Source organism: Ranitomeya imitator, chromosome 10 (genome assembly GCF_032444005.1).
Source record: "Ranitomeya imitator isolate aRanImi1 chromosome 10, aRanImi1.pri, whole genome shotgun sequence".
NCBI classification, from domain to species: Eukaryota; Metazoa; Chordata; class Amphibia; order Anura; family Dendrobatidae; genus Ranitomeya; species Ranitomeya imitator.
The window spans coordinates 73,824,881-73,843,414 of NC_091291.1; the positions used below are offsets into that span (position 1 = coordinate 73,824,881).

The 18,534-nt window shown below is 43.3% G+C and overlaps 1 protein-coding gene across 3 annotated transcripts in view; it reads left to right on the forward strand.

Moving 5' to 3' along the window:
• Positions 1-3,638: 3,638 nt before the first annotated feature.
• Positions 3,639-18,534, forward strand: part of NHERF4 (NHERF family PDZ scaffold protein 4) — a 110,818-nt gene continuing 95,922 nt past the window's right edge. The window contains exon 1 of one of the 3 annotated variants that reach the window (XM_069741198.1): positions 3,639-5,145. In XM_069741198.1, the coding sequence (XP_069597299.1) occupies positions 5,052-5,145 (94 nt within the window). In that variant the 5' untranslated portion in view covers positions 3,639-5,051. The remainder of the gene's footprint in view (positions 5,146-18,534) is intronic. The other 2 variants (XM_069741201.1, XM_069741199.1) reach the window with 2 other exon arrangements.

Sequence of the window (18,534 nt, forward strand, 5' to 3'; positions counted from 1 at the left end):
CTCCGGCCCCCTGCAGCTATTGTAATGTATGTCTGGCCTGCTTTTTCTATTGGCCTGCCCTGTGTATCTGTGTTATATATTCTGTTTGCTGAAAATAAAGTGTGTTCTTTTAGACTGGAAATACGTGGAGTAGCAGTCAGCTTTTATATGCTCTCACGTAATCAAGGAATTCCAGCCAGCGTCCTTCATTCAGAATCCAGCAAAAGCAGAGTGGACCTCCTGAAACACGGGGTGGTACTGAAAGAGGTACCCCAGCTTGGTAGACCCCGTTACAGAGTCCTCTTTTCTCACTGAAGAGGCAATTTGCATATTTATATGATACACACCAAACAAAAAAGAACCGAGGATAAATAAATAATAAATAATAAATAATAAAAAATAACAAATAATAAATAATAAAAAATACTCATTTTTTAAAAAATATATATATATACATGTGTTTCCTTGAGGACGGACTAATTAAATAGGAGTTTAACCATAGACTAAGACACATATAAGCCCTAGAAAAAAGCTATCCAAATAACCACCAATACATATGCAAAATACCGGCCAGGGGTATTAATTAAATATGTGCAACTATGCAAGAAAAAAAGTGCATAGTGCATATGAATTCAACAAAATGAATAATCATATCTCCATCATAAAAGGCCCAGCAATAAAACAAAAACAAAGGTGTGCAGATTTATGCAAAAATTATCCAAGCACAACATATAGAGCTGTGCCAAAAAACAGAAAAACGGTGAGAGTGAAATAACTCAAAAAAAGAAAACCAGATTATGTGTAATACATCAAAAAATATAAAATAAGTATATGAACAATAATCAAGAATATATGTGTAATAATGTGAGGTAGGGGCTTAAAAAGATGGAATAATAAAGTGACACAAAAGATAATAATACTAATGGGAGGTATGAAGCATCCAAATAGGGTGGTGGGATCTGCCTATATTATAAATGGGACAACGCTAAGGAACTATATGCGGTGTCAATCTATAGGGCTGTGTGCCAAAGGAAGGTGAGGCTCAAAGTAGCAGGATATACTAAAAATCAATATAGGGCTGTGTATAGGGCTGTGTGCCAAAGGAAGGTGAGGCTCAAAGTAGCAGGCTATACTAAAAATCAATACTGATACCTGAACCCGTCCGTCCCTCCAAGATACAGAGCACAGGTGCTCTGTATCTTGGAGGGACGGACGGGTTCAGGTATCAGTATTGATTTTTAGTATAGCCTGCTACTTTGAGCCTCACCTTCCTTTGGCACACAGCCCTATAGATTGACACCGCATATAGTTCCTTAGCGTTGTCCCATTTATAATATAGGCAGATCCCACCACCCTATTTGGATGCTTCATACCTCCCATTAGTATTATTATCTTTTGTGTCACTTTATTATTCCATCTTTTTAAGCCCCTACCTCACATTATTACACATATATTCTTGATTATTGTTCATATACTTATTTTATATTTTTTGATGTATTACACATAATCTGGTTTTCTTTTTTTGAGTTATTTCACTCTCACCGTTTTTCTGTTTTTTGGCACAGCTCTATATGTTGTGCTTGGATAATTTTTGCATAAATCTGCACACCTTTGTTTTTGTTTTATTGCTGGGCCTTTTATGATGGAGATATGATTATTCATTTTGTTGAATTCATATGCACTATGCACTTTTTTTCTTGCATAGTTGCACATATTTAATTAATACCCCTGGCCGGTATTTTGCATATGTATTGGTGGTTATTTGGATAGCTTTTTTCTAGGGCTTATATGTGTCTTAGTCTATGGTTAAACTCCTATTTAATTAGTCCGTCCTCAAGGAAACACATGTATATATATATTTTTTTTTAAAGAATTTTAGTGTTTTATTTATATATTTCTTGTCTCCAAGTACAGGCACAGTGTTGGTGCCATTGCCATATATACTTTAATAAAGGCACTGTTTATATATTATTTTTGTCCTTCTATTTGAGTATTTTTTATTATTTGTTATTTTTTATTTTTTATTATTTATTTTTTATTTATCCTTGGTTCTTTTTTGGTTGGCGTGTATCATCTATTTCCGAGTGGTTAGCCACTCATTTCTCTGTGTATAGACCATTCTCCACTCAATACATATTACTACTATGTTATGATGTATATGCACATACTCTCCTTGTTTTAGGCTTTTGTGGGTTGGTACTGTACACCCTCTTTCAATTGCATATTTATAGTCAATGAACATTGGCCGTGTTCTACCTTTACCTGCCAGCTCCTTTCCAAATGGGAGGTAGAAAGAAGTGAAAGGTGGAATTGCCTTTTCAGTCATTTGCATTTTGGCATCCTGCAGATCCAAATACACAGAACAAGGTTTCTTGCTGGAAACTTACTGGAATCATTAGTGTAGATGAAGAGAGCCTTTTTTCTGTCTTGAAGGACTTGTTGATAATAGTCTTCTTTGAAGAAGCTGCTGGTTGGAGTAATGGTATTCCCAATAAAGCATTTCATCATTGCCCTGTCAGTAAGTTTCAGAGCTTTTACTGAGTTATTCAAGCTCTTTTTTTAGAGAGAGCTTCCTTAAAAGTCTGCTATTTTACAGGTGTACTCTTTTTGCTGGCTTACACCATGTCATGATTCCAGGTTCTTTCATGTGTCTCCTGTTCGGAGTAATTACCTGGCTATTTAGTCAGCTCTCTTACTGCCATTTGTAGATTTTCTCAAGAGGTGTGTGTGCTCTTTGCTCATAGTCTTGTATTCTGATCTTTGTTGCCCGATCTTGGATTTACCTTTGATGTTGCATTTGCCTAGCACTTTTCTTGTGATGCGCTACTTTCTTGGAATTCTGACTCTAGACAGTGATCTGACTACACCTTTTTCTCACCGCTTTGTCTATGATGTACCCTCCTGGCTTTTGACCACGGACCTCTTGATTAGCCAGCCTCACGGCTTGTCCATGAGTACTAGTAGTGATAAGTGTCACACTGAAGCAGTACAATGAAAGCTAGAGGAGTAATGTTCACACCATTATCAAACATCACTCTTGCTCCTAGGAGCTTGATCCTGCAACTAATGGCTCCAGTAGATTAAAGATCACTAAATGCATGTTTTTTAACCTCAATTGATTTCTGGGAAAGAAAGTAACCCCCAGCTACAATAATCGCTTTGATAGGGATAAGCCTGCATAAAGGATTTTGTTAATGCAAAATGTCACTATAATTCAGATGCCTAAACTAGTTTTATCACCTGTTAGTACAGATCTAAAGTTGTCCTGTTGAAATTGTCAGTCTTAGGTTACGGTCAAACGGCCATAGATTCTCATCCAAGGGAATCAGTGCAATGATGCAAATTACACACTATGAGGAGAAGATGGAGAACAAAATGTCTCCATCTTGTCCACTTAGTGAATCAGAGGAAATCAGACTGCAGGTAAAAGATCAAATCACCCACTTTCACCCAATTCAAAATAAAACTATAAATAAAAAAATCAAACAGACATATTTGGTATCGCCGCGTTCAGAATCACCCAATCTTATCAATATAAAAAAATAAAACCCGAGTGTTAAACGGCGTAACGAGAAAAAAAGTCAAAACATCAGAATTTAAATTTTTTTGGTTGCCGTTGCATTGCAATAAAATGCAATAATGGGCGATCATATCTGCACCAAAATTTAATCAATAAAAACGTCAGTTTGGCGCGCAAAAAATAAGCCCTCAGCCAACCCCAGATCACGAAAAATGGAGATCTCGGTAAATGGCGCCATTTTTTTTTTTTTACTAAAGTTTGGACTTTTTTTCACCACTAAAATAAAAAAGAGCCTCATAGAATCATAATGGCAGGTCAGTTTTAGCATTTAATGAACATGATCAAATAAAAAAAAAAAAAAAAACAACTGGGGAATTGTACTTTTTTTTTCAATTTCGCCACACATTGAATTTTTTCCCATTTTCCAGTACACGATATGGTAAGACCAACGATGTAAAAAACGAAAATGCGAAGATGGCCTGGGAGTTAAGGGGTTACCTGATATTCATGTCTTAGGGTATGTGCTCACGAAAAGGAACTGCCGCGGGTTTGACGCAGTGTAATCACACAGCGTCAAATCCGTAGCGGTCAGCTGTGACAGTTTAGTGGATGGGATTTCTCGAAATCTCAAGTCCACTATGCGTCCACAGATGCCTGCGGATCACTCGCGGACACTGACTTGCGGTGCATCTCTCCAGACTGCAGCATGTTAATTTTTCTTGCGTAGATGCTAGTGTCCGCAAGAGAAATTACATCAATAGAATGTATTAAATGAGGTAAATCCGCATGATTCAGTGATCACATGCGGATTTACCTGCGTTCAGTAGAAGGCAGCACTTTGTACACTTCCAAAGCGCTGCTAGTTCCGAATTGTGGGCACATAGCCATAAAGTAATGGTGCTGTTGTTCCTGTTTACTTAGTTGAGTGCTTCTTGCAATATTCTGGCTAAGAACAGTTGTGGAATATAACGGTATATACCAACTGTATACTTTTTTGAGGATTCCAAAAAGTATTCAATACTATAAAGTAAATATTTATTTTGATGGATTTTTTTCAATGGCAGCAAAGTAGAGATTTCTTTTCTTTTGTCTTTGTCATTGTTGTCTTTAGACAAAACCAAACATGGATGTGCCGTTGACTTTCATTGTTGATCAAAAGATCTGTTCCTAATCTGTCTATAACAGGACAGTGCGGCAGGCTTAGCTGTTGTATATTGCAGAAAACACCCAGTTTTATGTTTGAACATGACCCTGACATCATGTTCTTAAGACTGTGAAGCCACTGTAGATGTTACACTAATGACTTCAGCGCTATCATGCACTGCACATAGATAATTTACACTGAGAAACTCGGATTGTTGTCGTTATCCTCATCAAAATCCCCTCAATGAACAGTTTGGTCACAGGCTAGGAAAATGTGTCGGTCACACTCTTCCCTCATAATTGACACTCCTCAGTAGGGGGGAGGGAGCATAACCTGCACATAACCAGCAGGAAGAAAACTCCTCTTTGATTGAATATTAACTTGAGTGTCTTGTTGGAAAAAGAGGATATGGGATTAGAGAAGGTGTTGAACAAAGATGTACTTTGGACCTTCTGGAAGGAAGATCTGAGAAGATTTGAAGGAGAAATGAAGAAACATTCAGGTATAGAATACACACAAAACCCCTATAATTGGTTCGTTATCCTTCGCCTATTTCTACCCCGCAGTATTTGGGTCAGAATCTTGCATCTGTACTTGGAGCTAGATCTGGCAGTGGAATCTAAAGAGAGAAAAACTCTCATGGAAAGATTTGGATCCATTCTATGTTGGCTTATCAATGCAGACACAACGTAGTGACCAAAATACTGCTTGCCATGGGAAAATGGCCTTTCACTTTCTTTAATATTTGTGTTAAAATGTACCCAACATGAAATCCTGGGATTATTTACGGAGTATAGAAAGAGGTTATTTGACATTACAGATATTTCAGGACAATAGTTGTAAGTAAAGTTCTTTATTGATCATTTATGAATCGTTCAATTAAGGAAATGCTAGATGTTAACATAAAACACTTTGTAACATAGGAGGAGAAATGTGTTTCCTTTTGGTTTTTGACCTTTCATTGTTGTGTTTTGTATGTACAATAGTTATTCTGTACGTTGTCCATCATCGCCGTCATTGATGGTCTTCAGTTTCCATAGTCACTGGTGTCTGTGTTACAAAACCACTGATTTTATGATCTTATTCTTGAACTTTGTATCTTGTGATCACGGTTACTGACCTGTGAGTTGTATGTAATAAAGGGGAGCTCTACCTAGCCTAATACTGACGTTTGTGGCTTGTATCCTCAATGGTTTTGCAGGTTCACGTTTTTCTTTTATCTTTTCTCTTGATATCTGGAAATAGACAAATCATATAATATCAGATACATTGTGTATCTGTGTTTAGTTCTGTCATTACACCAGACGGTGTTATTCTAAATAAGGTGATTAGCTGCAGTCGTGATCAATAGTGATGGACTTGGGTTTTCCGAGCATGCTCGGGTGTTCTCCGAGTATCTTGGGCATGCTCGTATATTATGTTTGAGTCCCCGCAGCTACATGATTTGCGACTGTTAGACAACCTGAATACATGTGGGGGTTGCCTGTTTGTTAGGGAAACCCCACGTGTGTTCAGGTTGTCTAACAGCCACAAATCATGCAGCTACGGGGACTCAAACATAATCTCCGAGCACGCCCAAGGAGAACACCCGAGTACTGAGTACACTTGCTCATCACTAATGATTAAGACTAGTTTCACACCACTGCAATGTGCCAGCTTTGTAACATTTATACAGTTTTTGTATCCAGATCCGCCATGAACAGAGGCTTAAAACACAATAGAGTTTTTCAGTGCTGTGTTGCAGTCATTATATGGAATTGAAGATGTGGCCATATGAGCAAATAAAACCGTCCTTACTCAATTAAAATAATGTTTCTGGTTTTTGCTATTAACCCCTTAGCGACCGCCGATACGCCTTTTAACGGCGGCCGCTAAGGGTACTTAAAGCACAGCGCCGTTAATTAACGGCGCTGTGGAAAAAGTAAATAGCGCCCCCCAGAGTCGGATTTTCTCTGGGGTCTCGGCTGCCGGGGGTAGCCGAGACCCCAGAGAACATGATTCGGGGTTTTTTTTACCGACCCCGCATTTGCGATCACCGGTAATTAACCGTTTACCGGCGATCGCAAAAAAAAAACGCGATCTTTTTTAAATTTCTCTGTCCTCCGATGTGATCGCACATCGGAGGACAGAGAAAAGGGGTCCCAGGTAGCCCCCCAATACTTACCTATCTCCCCCGATGCTCCTCGTGGCTCCCGGTGGGCGCCGCCATCTTGAAAATGGCGGGCGCATGCGCATTGCGCCCGCCGGCCGGCCCCGCGAGAATCTTTGGGGTCTCGGCTGCCGGGGGTAGCCGAGAACCCAAAGAGCATGATCGGGGTCGGTTTTACCGACCCCTGTTTTGCGATCGCCGGTAATTAACTGTTTACCGGCGATCGAAAAAAAAAAAAAAAAGTAAAGTGTAATTCTCTGTCCTCTGATGTGATCGCACATCAGAGGACAGAGAAATAGGGGGATTCGGGGACCCTGCCATACTCACCTGTGTCCCTGGGTCCTCCTACTGCTCCTCCTGGCCGCCGGCAAAATAAAATGGCGGGCGCATGCGCAGTGCGCCCGCCATCTGTCTCCATCTGCTGATCGGCAGGAGAACAGCAGTTGGGGCTAAAATTAGGGCTAGGGTTAGGGCTAGGGTTAGGGCTAGGGTTAGGGTTAGGGCTAGGGTTGGGGCTAAATTTAGGGTTAGGGTTGGGGCTAAATTTAGGGTTAGGGTTGGGGCTAAATTTAGGGTTAGGGTTGGGGCTAAATTTAGGGTTAGGCTTCTTTCACACTTATGTCGGTACGGGGCCGTCGCAATGCGTCGGCCTGACATACCGACGCACGTGAAAATTGTGCACAACGTGGGCAGCGGCTGTAGTTTTTCAACTCATCCGCTGCCCAATCTATGTCCTGGGGAGGAGGGGGCGGAGTTACGGCCACGCATGCGCGGTCAGAAATGGCGGATGCGACGTACAAAAAAAACGTTTCATTGAACTTTTTTTGTGCCGACGGTCCGCCAAAACACAACTGATCCAGTGCATGACGGACGCGACGTGTTGGCCATCCGTCACGATCCGTCGGCAATACAAGTCTATGGGCAAAAAACGCATCCTGCGGGCACATTTGCAGGATCCGTTTCTTGTCCAAAACGACGGATTGCGACGGATGCCAAACGATGCAAGTGTGAAAGTAGCCTTAGGGCTAGGGTTAGGGTTGGGGCTAAAGTTAGGGCTAGGGTTGGGGCTAAAGTTAGGGTTAGAGTTGGGATTAGGGTTTGGCTTAGGGTTGGTATTAGGGTTAGGGTTGGCATTAGGGTTACGCTTGGGATTAGGGTTAGGTTTGGGATTAGGGTTAAGGTTAGGGTTGTGATTAGGGGTGTATTGGGATTAGGGTTAGGTTTGAGGTTAGGGTTGAGATTAGGATTAGGGGTGTGTTGGATTTAGGGTTTTGATTATGGTTAGGGTTGACATTAGGGTTGTTTTGGGGTAAGGGTTGTGATTATGGTTAGGGTTAATGATTAGGATTATGGATCAGGATGGGATTAGGGTTAGGGGTGTGTTGGGGTTAGGGTTGGAGCTAGAATTGGGGGGTTTCCACTGTTTAGGTACATCAGGGGGTCTCCAAACACGACAACCAATTTTGCGCTCAAAAAGTCAAATGGTGCTCCCTCCCTTCTGAGCTCTGCTGTGCACCCAAACAGTGGGTTACCCCCACATATGGGGCATCAGCGTACTCGGGATAAATTGGACAACACCTTCTGGGGTCCAATTTCTCTTGTTACCCTTGTGAAAATAAAAACTTTGGGGCTACAAAATCTTTCTTGTTTAAAAATATATATATATTTTTTTTATGACTCTGCATTATAAACTTCTGTGAAGCACTTGGGCATTCAAAGTTCTCACCACACATCTATATAAGTTCCTTGGGGGGTCTAGTTTCCAAAACGGGGTCACTTGTGGGGGGTTACTACTGTTTAGGTACATCAGGGGCTCTGCAATCTCAACATAATGCCCACAGACCATTCTATCAAAGTCTGCATTCCAAAACGGCGCTCCTTCCCTTCCGAGCTCTGCCGTGCGCCCAAACAGTGGTTTACCCCCACATATGGCGCATCAGTGTACTCGGGATAAATTGGACAACAACTATTGCAGTCCAATTTCTCCTGTTACCCTTGTGAAAATAAAAACTTGGGGGCTACAATATCTTTTTTGTGGAAAATTTTTTTTTATTTTCACGACTCTGCATTCTAAACTTCTGTGAAGCACTTGGGCATTCAAAGTTCTCACCACACATCTAGATAAGTTCCTTGGGGGGTCTAGTTTCCAAAATGGGGTCACTTGTGGAGGGTTTCTACTGGTTAGGTACATCAGGGCTCTGCAAACGCAACATAATGCCCGCAGACCATTCTATCAAAGTCTGCATTCCAAAACGGCGCTCCTTCCTTCCGAGCTCTGCCGTGCGCCCAAACAGTGGTTTACCCCCACATATGGGGTACCAGCATACTCAGGACAAATTGGACAACAACTTTTGGGGTCCAATTTCTCTTGTTACCCTTGTGAAAATAAAAACTTCTGTGAAGCACTTGGGGGTTCAAAGTGCTCACCACACATCTAGATAAGTTCCTTAAGGGGTCTAGTTTCCAAAATGGTGTCACTTGTGGGGGGTTTCCACTGTTTAGGCACATCAGGGGCTCTCTAAACGTGACATGGCGTCCGATCTCAATTCCAGCCAATTCTGCATTGAAAAAGTCAAACGGCGCTCCTTCACTTCCAAGTTCTGCGGTGCGCCCAAAAAGTGGTTTACCCCCACATATGGGGTATTGGCGTATTCAGGAGAAATTGCATAACAAAATTTATGGTTACATTTCTGTTTTTACACTTGTGAAAATAAAAAAAATGGTTCTGAATTAAGATGTTTGCAAAAAAAAGTTAAATGTTCATTTTTTCCTTCCACATTGTTTCAGTTCCTGTGAAGCACGTAAAGGGTTAATAAACTTCTTGAATGTGGTTTTGAGAACCTTGAGGGGTGTAGTTTTTAGAATGGTGTCACACTTCATTATTTTCTGTCATATAGACCCCTCAAAATGACTTCAAATGTGATGTGGTCCCTAAAAAAAAATGGTGTTGTAAAAATGAGAAATTGCTGGTCAACTTTTAACCCTTATAACTCCCTAACAAAAAAAAATTTTGTTTCCAAAATTGTGCTGATGTAAAGTAGACATGTGGGAAATGTTATCTTTTAACTATTTTTCGTGACGTATCTCTCTGATTTAAGAGCATAAAAATACAAAGTTTGAAAATTGCAAAATTTTAAAAATTTTCGCCATATTTCCGTTTTTTTCATAAATAATCGCAAGTAATATCGAAGAAATGTTACCACTAACATGAAGTACAATATGTCACGAAAAAACAATCTCAGAATCAGCGGGATCCGTTGAAGTGTTCCAGAGTTATAACCTCATAAAGGGACAGTGGTCAGAATTGCAAAAATTGGCCCGGTCATTAAGTACCAAATTGGCTCTGTCACGAAGGCTTCTTTCACACTAGCGTCGGAATCTCCCCGTCGCAATGCGTCGGGGAGAGATTCCGATGCTAGCGTTTAACACTTTGCACAATGGGTGCAGCGGATGCATTTTTCCGGCGCATCCGCTGCCCCATTGTAAGGTGCGGGGAGGTGGGGGCGGAGTTCCGGACGCGCATGTGCGGTCGGAAAAAGCGGTCCGTCGGGAGAAAAAAACGTTACATGTAGGGTTTTTTTTTCCTGACGGTCCGCCAAAGCACGACGCATTCGTCGCAAGACAGATGCGAAGTGTGCAAATCCGTCGCAAATGCGTCGCCAATAGAAGTCTATGGGGAAAAAACGCATCCTTTAAGCACTTTTGCAGGATGCGTTTTTTCTGCAAAACGACGCATTGTGACGGATTTACAAAAAACGCTAGTGTGAAAGTACCCTAAGGGGTTAAAGTGTACTTACTGTATAAAGTTTTGCAACTTTATTTACATACTTTATATTTCAATTGCTCCTTGTGCTCAAGGCCCTTTGAGTGAATGAAGAGTGTAGGTAGACCTGTTCTCACCTGAGACGTGAAGCCCATCTAGTGTAGGTCAGGGGCAAACATCCAGCAAGTGCAGCCGATCAGGGACCATTGTGGATAGCAGGCAGAGGGAAGAAAGCCCCTCCTTCCTTGGATCGGCGCCCCCGCGACGTCATAGTGGGGGCCCGATCATTACCATGGTGACCCGATGTCCGACATGCGGGTCACTAGGCTCTAAGAAGTTAGTTATATCATGGGCAGTGCAGCACTGACAGGTTATACATATACACAGTATATATCTTACAAATAAAGTGAACACACTTATAGTGACTGGTAGTTGGCATAAATTTAAAAATTGGTGCAATTGTTTTTCAAGCATTTAACTCATTCTAAAAGTTTATGTAAATGTAACTCTTACATACGATATGTGGTGACAAAATGGCACCTCATAGACATTAAAACCTCATGTGACCATAGGAAGTTAAAAACAAATTATTTTTGCTACTTGAAAAGTACAATATTAAAATTTCTGTCAGTAAAAGGATTATTAGAGGGGCATGATGGAGCAGGGTTAGTCACTTTCTGCACAGGCTTTTTTGGCATTCAGTGTCCATCCCTGGCCTACGTAATAAAGTATCAAAATAGGTTACCTCCTTATTAGTTTAGTGCAGGGGTCGGCAACTAATTTTCCCAATAAGCCACATGAGAGATTGGGACTGTTGCGGAGGACCGAACCAATACATTGAAATTAATTCTGTTCAATATTAAACAATAACATATTATTTTTATTGTTTATTATTGAGCAGGTCAAAATGATATAATTTACTGATTTTTATAGTCTATAAAAAAATAATACAACCTACTGCTCCTGTTATTCAGCTTTTGTATTATGATCAACAGCTCCCCAAAAATAATATGCTGTCCCCATGGCCCCCACACACAGATCACCACACAGTATACCTGGGGTGGGCAATTAGTTTTCCCAAGGGGCCACATGAGAGACCGTGACTGTTGTGGAGGGCCGAACCAATAGGCCAAAATTAATTCTGCTGTATATTAACATTGATATATTATAATTATTATATTATTGATCATTTTATTGATTAATATTGAGCATAATTAAGTATACTGACACCCCCTATATAACATTTAAACCCAAGTACAGCCACTTATGTATATGGTATGAGCCCCCCAAACAGCCCCTTATATGCGGCATATATGCACATATCCAGCATGAGCCCCACACAGCCTCCCCATATACTGCATGATACCCCCATAGCTTCCCTATATACTGCATGAGCCCCACACAGCCTCCCTATATATACTGCATGAGCCCCACACAGCCTCCCTATATACAGCATGAATCCCACACAGCCTCCCTATATACAGCATGATACCCCCATAGCTTCCCTATATACTGCATGAGCCCCACACAGCCTCCCTATATATACTGCATGAGCCCCACACAGCCTCCCTATATACTGCATGAGCCCCACACAGCCCTCCTATATATACTGCATGAGCCCCACACAGCCTCCCCATGTACAGCATGATACCCCCATAGCTTCCCTATATACTGCATGAGCCCCACACAGCCTCCCTATATATACTGCATGAGCCCCACACAGCCTCCCTATATACTGCATGAGCCCCACAAAGCCTTCCTATATACTGCATGAGCCCCACACATCCCTCCTATATATACTGCATGAGCCCCACACAGCCTCCCCATGTACAGCATGATACCCCCATAGCTTCCCTATATACTGCATGAGCCCCACACAGCCTCCCTATATATACTGCATGAGCCCCACACAGCCTCCCTATATACAGCATGAATCCCACACAGCCTCCCTATATACAGCATGATACCCCCATAGCTTCCCTATATACTGCATGAGCCCCACACAGCCTCCCTATATATACTGCATGAGCCCCACACAGCCTCCCTATATACTGCATGAGCCCCACACAGCCCTCCTATATATACTGCATGAGCCCCACACAGCCTCCCCATGTACAGCATGATACCCCCATAGCTTCCCTATATACTGCATGAGCCCCACACAGCCTCCCTATATATACTGCATGAGCCCCACACAGCCTCCCTATATATACTGCATGAGCCTCACACAGCCTCCCTATATACTGCATGAGCCCCACACAGCCTCCCCATGTACAGCATGAGCCCCACACAGCCTCCCTGTTGTGAATTCTGTTGTCGAACTCCCTCCTGTGGTCGTGAATAATACTTCGGCGAGTTCTGTCCATGGACTCCCTCTGGTGGCTGTGAGTGAAGCTGCTGCTTCTGAGGTTCCTTACACAGGTGACGTGGTTTATCCTTTGGTTGGCTGCTCTATTTAACTCCACTCAGATCGTTACTCCATGCCAGCTGTCAATGTTCCTGCATTGGTTCAGCTCGCTCTTGGATCTTTCTGGTGACCTGTCTTCTCCAGCAGAAGCTAAGTTCCTGATAGTTATTATTTGTTCATTGTTTCCTTGTCCAGCTGGTTATCATGATTTTGTCTTGCTAGCTGGAAGCTCTGGGATGCAGAGTGGCATCTCCGCACCGTTAGTCGGTGCGGAGGTCTTTTTGCACACTCTGCGTGATCTTTTGTAGTTTTTTGTGCTGACCGCAAAGATACCTTTCCTATCCTCTGTCTGTTTAGTAAGTCTGGCCTCCCTTTGCTGAAACCTGTTTCATTTCTGCGTTTGTGACTTTCATCTTTACTCACAGTCAATATATGTGGGGGGCTGCCTTTTCGTTTGGGGAATTTCTCTGAGGCAAGGTAGGCTTTATTTTCTATCTCTAGGGCTAGCTAGCTCTTAGGCTGTGAAGAGGCGTCTAGGGAGTGTCAGGAACGCTCCACGGCTATTTCTAGTTGTTGTGATAGGATTAGGGCCTGCGGTCAGCAGAGCTCCCACATCCCTGAGCTTGTCCTGTGTGAGTTTAACTATCAGGTCGTGCCGGTGCTCCTAACCACCAGGTCATAACAGTACAGCTGGCCCAAAGTATTAATGCATCTCAATAGAGGGATAAGAGAAGTTCTGAGACCATTTTTTTTCTTTGCACTGTGTTTTGTCTTTCTTTTCCCCTAAACCTTTGGGTGGTTCAGGACACAGGTGTAGATAACTGTTGTGAATACTGTTGTCAATTTCGCCTTCCATTCCTTCTGAAGTCCCTGAGTTTTTATCAGATTACCGGGATGTATTTGAAGAGCCCAAATCCGGTGCCCTACCTCCTCATAGGGATTGCGATTGTGCTATTAATTTGATTCCTGGTAGTAAGTTTCCTAAGGGCCGTCTGTTTAATTTATCTGTGCCAGAGCACGCCGCTATGCGGAGTTATATAAAGGAATCCTTGGAGAAGGGTCATATTCGCCCGTCGTCGTCACCATTGGGAGCAGGGTTCTTTTTTGTGGCCAAGAAGGATGGCTCTTTGAGACCTTGTATTGATTACCGCCTTCTTAATAAGATCACAGTCAAATTTCAGTATCCTTTGCAGCTGCTGTCTGATTTGTTTGCTCGGATTAAGGGGGCTAGTTGGTTCACCAAGATAGATCTTCGAGGGGCGTATAATCTTGTGCGAATTAAACAGGGCGATGAATGGAAAACAGCATTTAATACGCCCGAGGGCCATTTTGAGTACCTGGTTATGCCATTCGGGCTTTCTAATGCTCCATCTGTGTTTCAGTCCTTTATGCATGACATCTTCCGAGAGTACCTGGATAGATTCATGATTGTATATTTGGATGACATTTTGGTCTTTTCGGATGATTGGGAGTCTCATGTGAAGCAGGTCAGAATGGTGTTCTAGGTCCTTTGTGCGAATTCCTTGTTTGTGAAGGGGTCAAAGTGTCTCTTTGGAGTTCAGAAGGTTTCATTTTTGGGTTTCATTTTTTCCCCTTCTACTATCGAGATGGACCCTGTTAAAGTTCAGGCCATTTATGATTGGACTCAGCCGACATCTGTGAAGAGCCTGCAGAAGTTCCTGGGCTTTGCTAATTTTTACCGTCGCTTCATCGCTAATTTTTCTAGTATTACTAAACCGTTGACTGATTTGACCAAGAAAGGTGCTGATGTGGTCAATTGGTCCTCTGCGGCTGTAGAGGCTTTTCAGGAGTTGAAGCGTCGTTTTTCTTCTGCCCCTGTGTTGTGCCAGCCAGATGTTTCGCTCCCGTTTCAGGTCGAGGTTGATGCTTCTGAGATTGGAGCAGGGGCTGTTTTGTCGCAAAAAGTTCTGATGGCTCGGTGATGAAACCATGTGCCTTCTTTTCTAGAAAATTCTCGTCTGCTTATCGCAATTATGATGTTGGCATTCGAGAGTTGTTGGCCATGAGGTGGACATTCAAGGTCTGTCCTCTTGTGTGGATCATCTCACTGCAAGGGTACAAAACATTCAAGATTTTGTGGTTCAGAATCCTATGTTAGAGCCTAGAATTCCTATTCCTGATTTATTTTCTGGGGATAGATCTAAATTCCTGAATTTCAAAAATAATTGTAAACTGTTTCTAGCTTTGAAACCCCGCTCCTCTGGTGACCCCGTTCAACAAGTAAAAATCATTATTTCTTTGTTGCGTGGTGACCCTCAAGACTGGGCATTTTCCCTTGCGCCAGGAGATCCTGCATTGCGTGATGTTGATGCGTTTTTTCTGGCGCTTGGATTGCTTTATGATGAACCAAATTCAGTGGATCAGGCAGAGAAAATCTTGCTGGCTTTGTGTCAGGGTCAGGATGAAGCGGAGGTGTACTGTCAGAAGTTTAGAAAGTGGTCTGTGCTTACTCAGTGGAATGAGTGTGCCCTGGCGGCCATTTTCAGAAAGGGTCTTTCTGAAGCCCTTAAGGATGTCATGGTGGGATTTCCCACGCCTGCTAGTCTGAATGAGTCTATGTCTTTGGCCATTCAGATCGATCGGCGCTTGCGTGAGCGCAAAGCTGTGCACCATCTGACGGTATTCTCTGAGCATAGGCCTGAGTCTATGCAGTGTGATAGGACTTTGACCAGAGCTGAACGGCAAGAACACAGACGTCGGAATGGGCTGTGTTTTTACTGTGGTGAATCCACTCATGCTATCTCCGATTGTCCTAAGCGCACTAAGCGGTTCGCTAGGTCTGCCACCATTGGTATGGTACAGTCTAAATTTCTTTTGTCCGTTACTCTGATTTGCTCTCTGTCGTCCTATTCTGTTATGGCATTTGTGGATTCAGGCGCTGCCCTGAATTTGATGGACTTGGAGTTTGCCAGGCGCTGTGGTTTTTTCTTGGAGCCCTTGCAGTATCCTATTCCATTGAGAGGAATTGATGCTACGCCTTTGGCCAAGAATAAGCCTCAGTACTGGACTCAATTGACCATGTGCATGGCTCCTACACATCAGGAGGATATTCGCTTTTTGGTGTTGCATAATCTGCATGATGTGGTCGTTTTGGGGTTGCCATGGCTACAGGTCCATAATCCAGTGTTGGATTGGAAATCTATGTCTGTGTCCGGCTGGGGTTGTCAGGGTGTACATGGTGATGTTCCCTTTTTGTCATTTCGTTTGGACCTTCCAGTTTCTTTTGCCATCCATAATGTGTTCCATAGGTCGTTGTTGCGGAGATACGTGGCGCCTATGGTTCCCTCCGTTGATCCTCCTGCCCCGGTGTTGGTTGAGGGGGAGTTGGAGTATGTGGTGGAGAAGATTTTGGATTCTCGCGTTTCGAGACGGAAACTCCTGTACCTGGTCAAGTGGAAGGGTTATGGTCAGGAAGATAATTCCTGGGTTTTTGCCTCTGATGTTCATGCTGCCGATTTCGTTCATGCCTTTCATTTGGCTCATCCTGATCGGCCTGGGGGCTCTGGTGAGGGTTCGGTGACCCCTCCTCAAGGGGGGGGTACTGTTGTGAATTCTGTTGTCGAACTCCCTCCTGTGGTCGTGAATGGTACTTCGGCGAGTTCTGTACATGGACTCCCTCTGGTGGCTGTGAGTGAAGCTGCTGCTTCTGAGGTTCCTTACACAGGTGACGTGGTTTATCCTTTGGTTGGCTGCTCTATTTAACTCCACTCAGATCGTTACTCCATGCCAGCTGTCAATGTTCCTGCATTGGTTCAGTTCGCTCTTGGATCTTTCTGGTGACCTGTCTTCTCCAGCAGAAGCTAAGTTCCTGATAGTTATTATTTGTTCATTGTTTCCTTGTCCAGCTGGTTATCATGATTTTGTCTTGCTAGCTGGAAGCTCTGGGATGCAGAGTGGCATCTCCGCACCGTTAGTCGGTGCGGAGGTCTTTTTGCACACTCTGCGTGATCTTTTGTAGTTTTTTGTGCTGACCGCAAAGATACCTTTCCTATCCTCTGTCTGTTTAGTAAGTCTGGCCTCCCTTTGCTGAAACCTGTTTCATTTCTGCGTTTGTGACTTTCATCTTTACTCACAGTCAATATATGTGGGGGGCTGCCTTTTCCTTTGGGGAATTTCTCTGAGGCAAGGTAGGCTTTATTTTCTATCTCTAGGGCTAGCTAGCTCTTAGGCTGTGAAGAGGCGTCTAGGGAGTGTCAGGAACGCTCCTGTTATGGCTGGCAATCAGGCAACACAGCGTGCAGTAATCAGCGCACATACAGAGATCTGGCAATAACCCAAAACAATAGGACGAGCTCTGAGACGTGGAATCTCTGTAGACTGCAGTACCTGATCTATCCTCACACAACTGGAAGCAGCAGTGGATTGCGCCTATCAACTACCTATGCAACTCGGCACTGCCTGAGGAGCTGACTAGCCTGAAGATAGAAATACAAGCCTGACTTACCTCAGAGAAATACCCCAAAGGAATAGGCAGGCCCCACATATAATGACTGTTAGCAAGATGAAAAGACAAACGTAGGAATGAAATAGATTCAGCAAAGTGAGGCCCGATATTCTAGACAGAGCGAGGATAGCAAAGAGAACTATGCAGTCTACAAAAAACCCTAAAACGAAAACCACGCAAAGGGGCAAAAAGACCCACCGTGCCGAACTAACAGCACGGCGGTGCACCCCTTTGCTTCTCAGAGCTTCCAGCAAAAGATAATAACAAGCTGGACAGAAAAAACAGAAAACAAACTAGAAGCACTTATCTAGCAGAGCAGCAGGCCCAAGGAAAGATGCAGTAGCTCAGATCCAACACTGGAACATTGACAAGGAGCAAGGAAGACAGACTCAGGTGGAGCTAAATAGCAAGGCAGCCAACGAGCTCACCAAAACACCTGAGGGAGGAAGCCCAGAGACTGCAATACCACTTGTGACCACAGAAGTGAACTCAGCCACAGAATTCACAACAGTACCCCCCCCCTTGAGGAGGGGTCACCGAACCCTCACCAGAACCCCCAGGCCGACCAGGATGAGCCACATGAAAGGCACGAACAAGATCTGGGGCATGGACATCAGAGGCAAAAACCCAGGAATTATCTTCCTGAGCATAACCCTTCCATTTGACCAGATACTGGAGTTTCCGTCTAGAGACACGAGAATCCAAAATCTTCTCCACAATATACTCCAATTCCCCCTCCACCAAAACAGGGGCAGGAGGCTCCACAGATGGAACCATAGGTGCCACGTATCTCCTCAACAACGACCTATGGAATACATTATGTATGGAAAAGGAGTCTGGGAGGGTCAGACGAAAAGACACCGGATTGAGAATCTCAGAAATCCTATACGGACCAATAAAACGAGGTTTAAATTTAGGAGAGGAAACCTTCATAGGTATATGACGAGAAGATAACCAAACCAGATCCCCAACACGAAGTCGGGGTCCCACACGGCGTCTGCGATTAGCGAAAAGCTGAGCCTTCTCCTGGGACAAGGTCAAATTGTCCACTACCTGAGTCCAGATCCGCTGCAACCTGTCCACCACATAATCCACACCAGGACAGTC